Consider the following 13012-nt stretch of genomic DNA (forward strand, 5'->3'; position numbering starts at 1 on the left):
TGCAGTTTAGATATACTCAGATGTACAGACATTCTTTTCTCAACCTGTGTATTATATAATTTTAACATTAGCTTTAATAAAATTTTTGTACCCTCAGAGTCCAGGTCAATTGACTTGGGCTTGCAGGGCTTGGGCTAAGGGGCTAAAATTTGCAGTGTAGATGTTCGGGCTTAGGCTGGAGCATGGGTTCTGACAGTCTCCCTCCTTGCAGGATTTTCAGAGCCCAGACTCCAGCCTGAACCCAAACATCTACACAGCAATTTTTAGTCCTGCAGCCTGAGCCCTGAAAGCCCAAGTCAGCTGGCCCCGGCCAGTACTGAAGTTTAGGTGTACCCTTTGAGTTCATTCTTGAACCTAGGCTTCCTGTATGGCTTTGCCAGCAGCACACTGTCCAGACACCAGCAAACATACTTCTTTCTTTTACCTAACTGTAGTTTGAGTATCTTCCTTTAAACAAATTGCAGAAGGAGCATCTGGGCTTAGTAAAAAGGTCAGGATATAGAGGCACTCTTGCATTCACTGCCAAATTTAGAAATAAAGCAATGTTGAAGATAATGCAATACATTCTGTATAAAAACTGGAGAAATGCCTAGTGACTCAAGCTATGTCAGATCACTGGCAAGGAAGTATTCCAACGTGTCTCTTCAAATACGTACTCAAGAAATTACTGGACAGCTGACAGCATAATAAGATTGAAAGGTTTTGTAAAATATCCATCTTGGCATTGGAAATGTGACTTAAGTGATGCCAATTACACCTTACCTGCTCTGTTCCTTCTGAAAATAAAGTGTTATGGACTTAAATAGACATGTCAGCCTGGAGCTACTAGCGTATGTATAATTACACAATGAGCCTTTCAGAACCCTGTTTGGAATAATTGATATGACTGTAAAGTTTGTAATACAGCATCCCTGGAGTTGGTTTATGGAAGAATATAAAGAAAATTAAAAGATGTACCTGATTCTCATTTCAGCAGTTATGCACTATAAGCACCTTTAATATAGTCTGTGCCAATTAATATACAGTTTAGCCAGATATAGCACTTACACTGGAGTTAACCCTATTGCACCTGCTTGTGTTTCCTGTGTGCAAGGGAACCTACTAAATATTCCTGCAAACACTGCACAAACCATAAAGGGGGGTTTTGACATCGAGATAGCTATCTCAATGCAAAATCCTAGTGAAGACAAGGCCCATGTAGTTTTTACCTCACTGTAATTAGTCACGTTCGACCCTAGGTGGTGGGGTTGGGGGGAGGGGGCATGGGGTTGATCTCAGCTGGCTACACTGAAAAACTACCTGTGCCTTGTCTCCACTAGGATTATATATTAAGATAGCTATCTTGATGTAAAAAACACACCTTTTTGCAGTGCAGACAAAGCCAGAGTGTATCCAGGGCATGACTAAGAGAGTAGTGCTACCCAACAGAACACTATCGCTTCATACAGGTGGAGCGAGTGTCCTGCTGAGGTTGTCCCTCTCACTGCTCTTGAAGGTCTTATACTGTTATGGACTGGGTGAAATCTCATTCAAACTGGTGGGCATAATAGCCACCCTTCATTCAGGATAAATGTAAGAAACAATAGGAGCCTCCACCCAAAACATAGGCACTTGCAACACCACAGAAACAGACCTGTGTGGACAGAGGGGTTTTGCTGGGTAGTACTTTTTGGGGTGTGGGGTTGAGAGAGAGAAGCAGGGGAAACACCAAAGAAACCAGGTGCAAAGCAGCAGAACAAGCACTGGGTAAGTGCTGGCTGAAAGGGGCTTGGAACTGAAAGCAAAGAAGCTGTCTCCGGCTGTTTGACTCCTGTGTTCAGGAGAATAGGACGCTGTACATGCTTGTAAATAAACAGGATTGCATTAAAAAAAGCTGATTCCAGCATCAATTTCTCCTCCTAATGATAACCTGCTGGATGCTGAATTTTTACTATCTGCTTGGATCAAAAGGAGTAACACAATACCCTATGCAGAGATAATGCTTCCCTCCACCACAGGTCAGATACTGCAGCTACCCCACCTAGCACTCCACTGCCTCTGGGAGTCACAATTTAGCCCTAGATTAGTAAGAATTTAAAGAATCTCCACTGTGTTGCATTTTGTAGTGTTATTTAAATCTGTGCAAAGCAAGAGTAAAGTGAGTGTAAAATGCTGCTGGATCAGAATAGTAGCATTTTAGCCCCACTTTGCAGTCACCGTGTACAGATGTAACACATTACATAGAGTGGAGACCCAATACAACACACGTGGATGTGCTACAATTCGAAGAAGAGATTTCAAAGTCAGCCTTTCCCAGGCTCATATAGCTTGCTGTCCAGTGGTGAACAAAATCTTGAGTATATTCATTCCAGCAGGTGTTTTTTATGCAAGCCATACATAGTTTTAAGATGGAGCTTGATAGTTTTATGAATGGGGTTACATGACCGGGTTGCCTGTGATAGCAGGAGACTGGTCTTGACAACTCAGGAGGCCTCTTCCAGTCCTGTATTCTTTTAATTCCCTGGTTACATTTCTAAAGCAGTCCTGTTCTTAGGCCTGGTCCACACTAACCCCCCACTTCGAACTAAGGTACGCAAATTCAGCTACGTTAATAATGTAGCTGAATTCAAAGTACCTTAGTTCGAACTTACTGCAGGTCCAGACGCGGCAGGCAGGCTCCCCCATCGATGCCGCGTACTCCTCTCACCGAGCTGGAGTACCGGCGTCGACGGCGAGCACTTCCGGGATCGATCGGGATCGATTTATCGCGTCTAGACAAGACGCGATAAATCGATCCCAGAAGATCTATTGCTTACGGCCGGACCAGGAAGTAAGTGTAGACCTGCCCTTAGTGTTCTTGTAAAATGTATTAACAAAATAATAAAGTGACTATTTTAAGTGGTTAGGGATTTTTGTTTGGATCCTGATGCTCAGATCAAATAGTGAGGGGTACAAAAGTCTTGGAAGTTTAAAAAAAAAAAAAAAGGTGTTGTTTGATTGTGTGGAAATTATTAGTGGAGTTCCTTTGTTCCACGAGGAGTGAGAAGTTAGGAATAATGTGACATTACAGTGGACCCATCTGGACTACCAGGAAAATCCCATTTAATTGCTCCTTTGCCAGAAATGTTAAATCACTTCCTGGGAATGCAGTTTATTTATGACATATGGAAATAATTAAAGAAAGTCACCAGTGAATTCAAAACTGCACTTGTGGTGCGAGCATTTCTCCTAAGTAACAAGTATCAGAGGGGTAGCCACGTTAGTCTGAATCTGTAAAAAGCAACAGAGGGTCCTGTGGCACCTTTAAGACTCACAGAAGTATTGGAGCATAAGCTTTCGTGGGTGAATGCCCACTTCATCAGACGCAAGTGATGAAGTGGGCATTTGCGTCTGATGAAGTGGGCATTCACCCACGAAAGCTTATGCTCCAATACTTCTGTGAGTCTTAAAGGTGCCACAGGACCCTCTGTTGCTTCTTCCTAAGTAACAATAAGTCATGTTATCCCACTGTGCAGCATGTAAGCAGCATATGTAGCTGTGTTAAGAAAAAGCTCAACCTTAGTAGAATTGTCTGAGAAATTGCTGGAACTAGATTTACTCACTGTTTGTATTATTTTACTTTTTAGGGAGATAACACTATGCTTACTTGGTGTTTTGTCCTCTATTAGGGCTTGTCTACACTGGCACTTTGCAGCACTGCAACTTTCTCGCTTATGGGGGTGAAAAAACACCCCCCTGAGCGCTGCAAGTTTCAGCCGCGCTCCCAGCGCTTGTAGCTATTTCCCTCGTGAAGGTGGGTTTTTTATAGCGCTGCACTATGCCGCGACTACAGTGCTTTAACAGTGCTAGTGAAGACATGCCCTTAGTAAGAGAGGTAGAAACTTGATGGAATTCTCTCATCATTTTATTTCCTTATCAATCAAGAATAAAAAGCAAAGAATCTCAAGGCACTAGAATTACACGACATTTAACTAGTGCTTTTCATTCAGAAGAACTTCAAAGTACTTCATAAACAGAGCCAGCTTTAGGAACTACGGGGCCCAATTCGAATACCTGGCGGCGGTCCGGGTCTGCGGCGGCACTTTGGTGGCGGGGGGTCCTTCACTCAGCTCCGGGTCTTCCGCGGCACTGAAGGACCCCCCACCGCCGAAGACCCGGAGCGGACCCCCCACTGCCAAAGTGCCGCCGAAGACCCGGAGCGGACCGCCGCCAGGTGAGTAAAAAAAAATTTTTAAATTATAAAGGCACCTAAGGCGCGGGGCCCGATTCCAGGGAATCGGCCTAAAGCCGCCCCTGTTCATAAATATGGGCCAAACTCGATAACAGGGTGGATAAAAATCAATGTTTTTTTTAATTGGATTCTTAAATTTAAATTAAATTTTTCTTTTTAAAATTTAACCTGTTTCTCATAATTTCAAATTATTTTTAATCTATTTTTAAGGCCTAATCTTATTATAATCATTTAAATAAATAAAAATACTGCATCAACTAGCCCTCCTCAGAGTTTAGTGAGTTAAAATATGCTTCTTTTTTAATTCAGAATCGGGGGAAAACATTTTTAACTTTTAAGGTCAGTTCAAGCGTTATAAATATGACACAATGTCATGTACTGCATTAAGTATCATTGTTATTTTCAGTCTTTACAATGGACTGAATTCTGGCATATACATTTTTCCAAACAGAAGTACTTCCACTTTCTGCTGTGCAGAAAAGTTCTAGCGTTAATTACTTTTGGTTTAAGTTTAGCTAACAGATTCAGAGAGAATATTTTCTTTGTTTTGACTAGTTCATTCATGTTGAGAATCCAATTGGGAATTGAAAAATAAGGAAAATTAGTTTTCCTCTTTCAGTCTATGGAGGGGGGAAAAACAGGTGGGAGAGATTGAAATCTACCAATTCTAAAAATTTGACACACATAGAGTCAGATTTTCCAAGGTATTTGGCATGAAAAGTTGCAGACTGGTCTCTAGTGGGATTTTCAAAAGCACCTAAACAGGTTACGTGTTAGGCACCTGGGGGGTGTACACTCCACACTGGCAGCAAAAGGGTTATCGGGAGCCTCAGGACTCAATTAGCTCACCTGCATAGACTTGGAGGGTGTGGTGAATCAATTAGTTATCAGGCCCAGCTGGGAGGAGCTGGATCATCATAAAAAAAAGGGCTTAGAAGTGTGGGGGAGTCCAATTAGGGATGCAGAAAGCCAAGGGGAAGACCAGGCCCTGGGATCCTCTCCTGAGAAGGGAAGGCAATAGGCCAGGAGAGAGAAAGAGAGAGAGGAAAAAAACAGGTAGAGTGAGCCCCTGCAGTGAGCCTTGATAAAATGGAAGGAACCAGCTCCCCAGGGAGAAAGCCCTGAGAGGCCTTGCTTGCTGTCAGGCATGCTGAGGAGGCTGGCAGGGACTCTGCAAAAGAGGAGCTGAAAGCTGCACCCTGTGAGTACTGGTCCTACTGCCCCAGCTCTTCAGAGCAGCTTCCTCCACTTCCTCTGCGCAGTGGGGGAGCAAGACAGGCAGGAAACTGGCTCCCGACAGATGAGACCACCCGACTGTTATATCATGACTACCCCCTCCAACACCCAGGTCTAGGGTTGCCAGGTGTCCAGTTTTCAACTAGAACCCCTGGTCAAAAATGGACCTTGATGGCTGTGGTCAGCACTGTTGACCAGGCTATTAAAAGTCTGGTTGGTGTGGGACTGGCAGGCTCCTTACCTGGCTCCGCGCAGCTCCAGGGAAACAGCAAGCATGTCCCGCCCACTCCTAGGTGGAGGGGTGGGCCAGGAAGCTCCATGCGCTGCCCCCGCCCCAAGCGCTGGCTCTGCAGCTCCCATTGGCCGGGAACCAGGGGCAGTGCCTGTGGGCGCGGGCAGCGCATAGGGCCCCATGGCCTCTCAGCCTAGGAGCCGGACATGCTAGCCGCTTCTGGGAGCTGCCTGAGGTAAGTGCTGCCTGGCCAGAGCCTGCACACCCCTACCCCAGCCCTGAGCCCCCTCCTGCACTCTGAATGCCCCAGCCCGGAGCCCCCTCTTGCACTCCAAACCCCTCATCCCCAGCCCCACCCCTTCCATGCCCCTGTCCCAGGCCTCAGCACCCTCCCGCACCGAAAGTCCCTCCTGGAACTCACACCCCGCATCCCCTCCCACACCTCAACCCCCTGCCCCAGCCCAAAGAAAATGAGCAAGTGAGGGAGGGTGGGGGACAGCGAGTGATGGAGGGGGGGGGGGATGGAGTGAGCAGAGGCGGGACCTCATAGAAGAAGAAGAGCAGAAGCCGGGCAAGGGTGTTTGGTTTTCTGCAATTAGAAAGTTGGCAACCTTTCCCAGGCCCTGTGATTACTGAGCACCCTTCCCAGGCCCGTTGCCCTTCATTATCTGTTTTTACTGATTTTCACCTGTTTTTACTTTTTTTTTTTTTTTAAATAAACTGATAAATTCCTGGGATTTTTTTAAAAAACAACTGAAAAGGAAGGGCCTTACCTATGCATCATCCTTTCCTCTCCACCACATGTTCTCTCCTTTCCACTCTTCCTTGCTCATTCTCCCTGCCAGAGAAAAAGTGATGATGAATCCAGAGAATAAAATGAATGAAGTGGGGGGGGGGGGTCTTTAAATAATGGCTGGATGCCTTTCTGAAAGGTATGCTGTAGCTCAACCAGAAGTTATAAGTTTAATGCAGGAAGCACTTGGTGAAATTCTATGGCCTGGGTTATACTGGAGATTAAACTAGATGATCATAATGGCCTCTCCTTGCCTTAATATGTATGGAGGGTGGAAGTAGACACCATAGTCTTTAAATTTGAACTCTGGCAGAAGTTCATTCCTCACACATATACACAAATTAGAAGGAATGCTAGAGTGGTGGATTAAAATGGAAAGTTAGATGTTACAGAAAAAGGGGGATGTAATAACTGTATACAAATATCTGAAGGATGTAAACACCAAGGATTGTTTAGGATGGTACAGGGAGTTGTTATAATTAAGAAACGGAAGATTCTGAATAGAAGAAATACATCCTAAGGTGAAAATGTGTCAGTATATAATGCCTGCATCTGTAACTTTCACTCTATGCATCCGAAGAAGTGAGGTTTTTACCCATGAAAGCTTATGCCCAAATAAATCTGTTAGTCTTTAAGGTGCCACCAGACTCCTTGTTGTTTTTGTAGATACAGACTAACACGGCTACCCCCTGATACTTGACATCCGAAGGTGAGATCTTTTCAATCATAGAATAGTCTCACAAAGGAAGATAAATGTTACCTCCTACTTCCACCACACCCCCAGCCTGTGTGTGTCTTTTATTTACATGAAGCATCCCATGGGATATATATTGATTTAGGTACAATATATAGGAATGTTTAAAGTGTGCCTTACCATACATTCTGGAGCCCTGGCTGTAACTTAAAAATATATGAGGAATATTACACTCAGGTGCAGTACTATAATTTGCAATGTAGTTTATAAGCTCTCTGAAGCAGAGCCTGTCCTCTTTATGTGTCTGTACAACACCTAGCATGATGGGGGCATGAACCTTGACTGTTTCTTAGGTGCCAACATAATACAAATAATTAATAATAAAACAAAAGACAATTGGTGGATTCCCATTGCTTGGGACATGTAAAAGTAAGCTGGAAAAAACACTACACTTTATATGAAGGGTTCTCTTACAAAGAATGTTTGAAGGATTCCTAAATGATTGATTAACATTTTAATATTTGATTAATCAATTGTTAGCATAGAGTCCAATGGGTTATCTGTAACCATGGCTTACAACCATTTACAGCACATTCTGCTGATGTGCTTAAAACCATCACACTCCTTGGGTGGAACCCTGGCTCGATTGAAGTCAATGGGAGTTTTGCCACTGATGTGAGTGGGGCCAGGGTTTCACCTCTCACCTCTGAAAAATTGTTATAACATCTATTAACCCCTTGTAAATTGTTTTTAGAAATTGTTTATTAGAGTAGTGACTGGAGGCCCCAACCGAGAGCAGGGCCCCATTGTATTAGATGCTTTACAGCCATAATGTGAGAGACTCCCTGCCATGAAGAGCTTTCTGTTTTAAACAGATGGGACAACAGAGGGTGGGAAGGGAAACAGAGGCACCAGGACAGGCAGTCACTTGTCCAAAGCCGGTTAGTAACACTCAGGTCTTCTGACTCCCAATCCAGTGCCCTATCCACTGGACCACATTGCCTCTCAACTATTTATAAAGGTACTTATAATATAAATTGTGACTGAAAAAATATTGGAAGGAACAATCATGTACTAGCAATGGGATGGCCTAAATGGCACATCTTGTCCAACTTCTATGACTTTATGACCAATAACAGTTGTAAAGTGAATAAGAATTAAATAATTGGAGTAGGTGTTATGATTTATTCTCATTTAGTTCTAACCCAAACATTCCACAGTCCAGCAGAGCTGAAGACACAAAACCAGAATCTGATAGGGAGTGACTCAAAAGAGGGAATACAGAGTTTAACCATTCTTCCTCATGTACTGAACTGTTATAGCGAAAGACTGAGTAACCTTTCCCAAACCTGAAAAAGAGCTCTGTGTAAACTCGAAAGCTTGTCTGTATCATCAATAGAAGTTGGTCTAATACAGTAGAACCACAGAGTTACGAACACCTCGAGAATGGCGATTGTTCATAACTCTGAAATGTTCATAACTCTGAACAAAACATTATGGTTGTTTTTTCAAAAGTTTACAACAGAAAATTGACTTAATACAGTTTTGAAACTTTACTATGCAGAAGAAAAATGCTGCTTTTAAATGTCTTAATTTAAATGAAACAAGCGCAGAAACAGTTTCCTTACCCCTTGTCAAATATTTTTTTTAAAACTTTCCCTTTATTTTTTTAGTACTTTATGTTTAACACAGTGCTGCACTGTATTTGGGGTGGGGGAAGGTTGGGGGTTGTTGGGTATTTTTGGTCTCTGCTGCTGCCTTATTGTGTACTTCCAGTTCCAAACGAGGTGTGTAGTTGACTGGTCAGTTCGTAACTCTGGTGTTCGTAAGTCTGAGGTTCTACTGTAAAAAAATATTACCTCACCTACTTGTCTCTGCAATATCCTGGGGCCAGCACAGCTACCAATCCTTTGAATAACCTTTCCAAGATCAGTCTGTTTTAAATGGTTAGTAATGAAGCTGTATATTTTTCTTAGGATGAAGCCTATAATATGAAGTTTCCCACCAAATCAATATTTCTTTTAGATTTAAATGTTTCAGAAAAATCCTGCTTGAAGTAGTGTTGAATTGAGGGCAAAATATAGGCATTGCAGTGTATTCACCAGACATAATTAGGATATTTAGTACACCTCTACCCCGATATAACGTGACCCGATATAAAACGAATTTGGATATAACACAGTAAAGCAGCGCTCCGCAGGGGCGGGGCTGCGCGCTCCGGCGGATCAAAGCAAGTTTGATATAACGCGGTTTCACCTATAACACGGTAAGATTTTTAGCTCCCGGGGACAGCGTTATATCGGGGTAGAGGTGTATGTCATTTCAAGCCATCATGAAATAGTCTAATGACATCATTGCCAGAGCTGTGTGAAATTTTCATAACAAAACCCCAAACCAATCAACTTTTTAACTCTTTTGGAATTTTCTAACCAATAAAAACTAACACTTTTCCAAGGTTTGCTAACATGCAAATGTGAGCCAGTGTCAGAGTCTGGGTAAAGGCCATGACAAGCCTGCTGGCTTCCCATGGTTATAACACCAAAATCAAGCAAAGTTTAGCAGATTCACTTTGAGTGTGGGGTTCAGTTGAATGTATGAAACTATTGCATATACTACAAGTATACTGAAGGTATTGTGTGTGTATTGAATTTTTAAAAGAAAATTTCCTTAGAAGTATTTCACAGAGGGTTTTAAAGAGTTTGTATTAGTACTACTTTTTCATATCCCTTTCACTATAAAGCCAGCCTCACTTAGGACCTAATAAATGCTATACATTACCTAAAATAGCTTTTCTGTACATAATAATGTCACAGGTTTTACATGTAATATGTTGGGACATTCCAGGATTGAAAGTAGTTATTGGAAAGTCTTTATAATGTGTGACAGACCCAGACCAGTGGGGTACAGGAGTCTGGTAGAGGGCAAATATACTGGTCACTGGATGAATAGTTTTCTGTTCCCTGAGTGACCAGAGCAGGGGCTGCACTAGAGTAATCAGGAACCTGCTAGAACCAGTTAAGGCAGGCAGGCTAATTAGGACACCTGGAGCCAATTAAGAAGAAGCTGCTAGAATCAATTAAGGCAGGCTAATCAGGGCACCTGAGCTTTAAAAGGAGCTCACTTCAGTTTGTGGTGTGAGTGTGAGGAGCTGGGAGCAAGAGGCGCAAGGAGCTGAGAGGGTGTGCTGCTGGAGGACTGAGGAGCACAAGCGTTATCAGACACCAGGAGGAAGGTCCTGTGGTGAGAATAAGGAAGGTGTTTGGAGGAGGCCATGGGGAAGTAGCCCAGGGAGTTGTAGCTGTCATGCAGCTGTTACAGGAGGCACTATAGACAGCTGCAGTCCACAGGGCCCTGGGCTGGAACCTGGAGTAGAGGGCGGGCCCGGGTTCCCCCCAAACCTCCCAACTGACCTGGACTGTGGGTTCTTCCAGAGGGGAAGGTCTCTGGGCTGTTCCCCCAACCCACATGGTGAATCTCTGAGGCAAGAAAATCCGCCAATAAGCGCAGGACCCACCAAGATAGAGGAGGAACTTTGTCACAAATGGTATATGGAGCTCCCATTTCTAGCTATGAAAGAACAAGATAATATCTTCAATATGTCACTGGAGTAAATTTAAATAGTGCCTGACCTGAACAATTATAGTTTTGTACAGGGAAAAAGGAAACATTTCTCTGGCAGGTCGTTGCTGTTGTTTTAAATTGTATCTAACTGTAGCTGTTCAGAGTTTTGCAATATTGGAAATAAGGCCCAGTGCAGATAGTCTAGTGGGCAGAGTGCAGGTGAGGCAATCAACAGTGAATCGTTAAAGTTATCATATGACTCTACAATTTATCATATGACCATTACCACTGTATGTAGTATGTATTTATATAAACTGTGCATATCCTTTTCTCTTTTAAATTTTGTATAGAAAGAAAATGGCTCTTTTAAAACAACCCGAGAAATCATACCAAAAAATAAAGTGAAGCAGAAAAAAAATTAGGGTTGGGATTTTCAAAACTGGCTAAGGGATTTAGCCACATTTCAAAGGATCTCCATAAGCAGCCATTCAAACTGAAAATTTCAAGTTGGCTTCTACCCAGTTTCCCCACTTTTTTTTTTTTTTTTTTTTTTTTAAAGGTATTTCACTCCAATACTGAGATATTGGCAAAATATCTCAACCCCAATCCTGAAGTCCTGACCCGGGCAACATTTCAATTGGCTGAAGTAGGATTTTCTCTTGAGTCAGAACTGTAGTATCCAGCTCCATAATGACATGCTTGAAGGAGATGTGGAAATATCCCCTTAACGTGGTGGTTCTGAATATATGCTCTAAACTGATCTCTAAATTAGATAATTCACTCATCTTTCTCCTGCAACATCTGAGATATTCTTAAAGCTGTTTCAGTTTGTCAAAAAGATTGAGACAATTAAAGGTGAATGATAGTATGTTGATATTAAAAACAACCAAGTCATGGCCCCATTTTTAGGGGGAGAAAAGTTCTTCTTAATTAATTCTGTGTTAAGGTGAGAGAAAGAGAAGAAGCAAACTAAGCTGTGAATCTTATACTCATATTCTAAAAAATCACCAGAACAGCAACAGCTTTTTTATTTCTACTGAGAAGTGTTTTAAAGAAGTAAGAAATCATCATGCCTTGGAGAAATCCTATGTTTGGGCCTGCATCCTGCTTCCAGTGGAGTAATTAGCAGAATGGCTGATGACTTCAGTGGGAGAAGGACTTGAGCATTTTATCCTCAATTTTTCAGCTGTGCAGTTTTCACCGCTCTGTCCTTCAGAATCAGTCAGTCATTCCCTATTTTACAGATCACTTACTGTATTGGTGGTGATGTCTATAAGATCATGGCACATCATTACTTTCATTCTCCCTTTATATTTGTTCTCCACTCATTTGTTGCTTCTTCTTCTTCTTTTTTTTTTTTTTTTTTTCACATGACAGCATAAGCCATTTGAAGTGGGGATTATGTCTTCACGTGTGATTGTAGAGTGCTTACAACACAGAGGCCTCAGTTCCATTCAGAGCCTTTGGACACTACCACAATCGAGATAAATCAATAATAATGATATCCTTGAGTTAATGTTGTTACCTTTTCTTAAATGCAACCCTTCTTTTTTTTTTTTTTTTTTTTTTTTTTAGGCTATGCCAGTTATTTCAGAAAAGGAGAAGGCTGGTGAGTAAACATTTACTTGTTTTCTCTTCTTCTTGTATTAGTTTCCTGGAATGTTAGCTACTTATCCCAGTGGTAAAAGGCAGGCTTAAACTAGGCTTACTATGGAATGTTCAAGATTATAGACTTGACAAATCTCTGTGCGAATATCACTCTTTGCATACTGAACTGGAACTGTCTTTTTGGGCAAGAGTCACATAGTGTGCATGACACTAGCAGAAAGGTCTGAAAGTATTCTACACAGCATCAAATGAACCTGCATGTATCCTTTGTATTCCAGATGCTAACTTTCTGCTTGTTGTTAAAAGCTACTGTGATGTATTTGAAGTTTTGATAAACAAACACTGAAGACGATGGGACTGTTCATCTGAGCTAGGAAAACACGATTTATCCCATTGACTGGATCTTTGCTGTCTTAATAGAGGATATCAGGGAATTATGGTCTTCTGGAGTGTTTTATTGTAGATGTTCCTTGTGCAAAAACAGTTAAGCACCTCTACAATATTAAGGGACTACTTTTGTATCAGTTTGTGGTATTTATGCTATCTGAATGCCATAACTATTCTGATTTGATTATGTGGCAGTATTAGAAGTGGTCATAGTAGTGCCCAGACATTGTGAATTGGCTGTATTGTTGCTGTAAATGGTAGAGTATTTTGCACCCAAAAAACCTCTTGCCA

At 42.2% G+C, this 13012-nt stretch overlaps 1 protein-coding gene across 1 annotated transcript in view; it reads left to right on the forward strand.

Annotated features, from left to right (window-relative positions):
• DLC1 (DLC1 Rho GTPase activating protein) overlaps positions 1–13012 on the forward strand; it is a 370991-nt gene that overhangs the window by 155764 nt on the left and 202215 nt on the right. Inside the window, exon 4 of the mRNA XM_065405826.1 lies at positions 12302–12335. Within this exon, the coding sequence (XP_065261898.1) occupies positions 12302–12335 (34 nt within the window). The remainder of the gene's footprint in view (positions 1–12301; positions 12336–13012) is intronic.

This window comes from Emys orbicularis, chromosome 5 (genome assembly GCF_028017835.1).
Source record: "Emys orbicularis isolate rEmyOrb1 chromosome 5, rEmyOrb1.hap1, whole genome shotgun sequence".
NCBI classification, from domain to species: Eukaryota; Metazoa; Chordata; order Testudines; family Emydidae; genus Emys; species Emys orbicularis.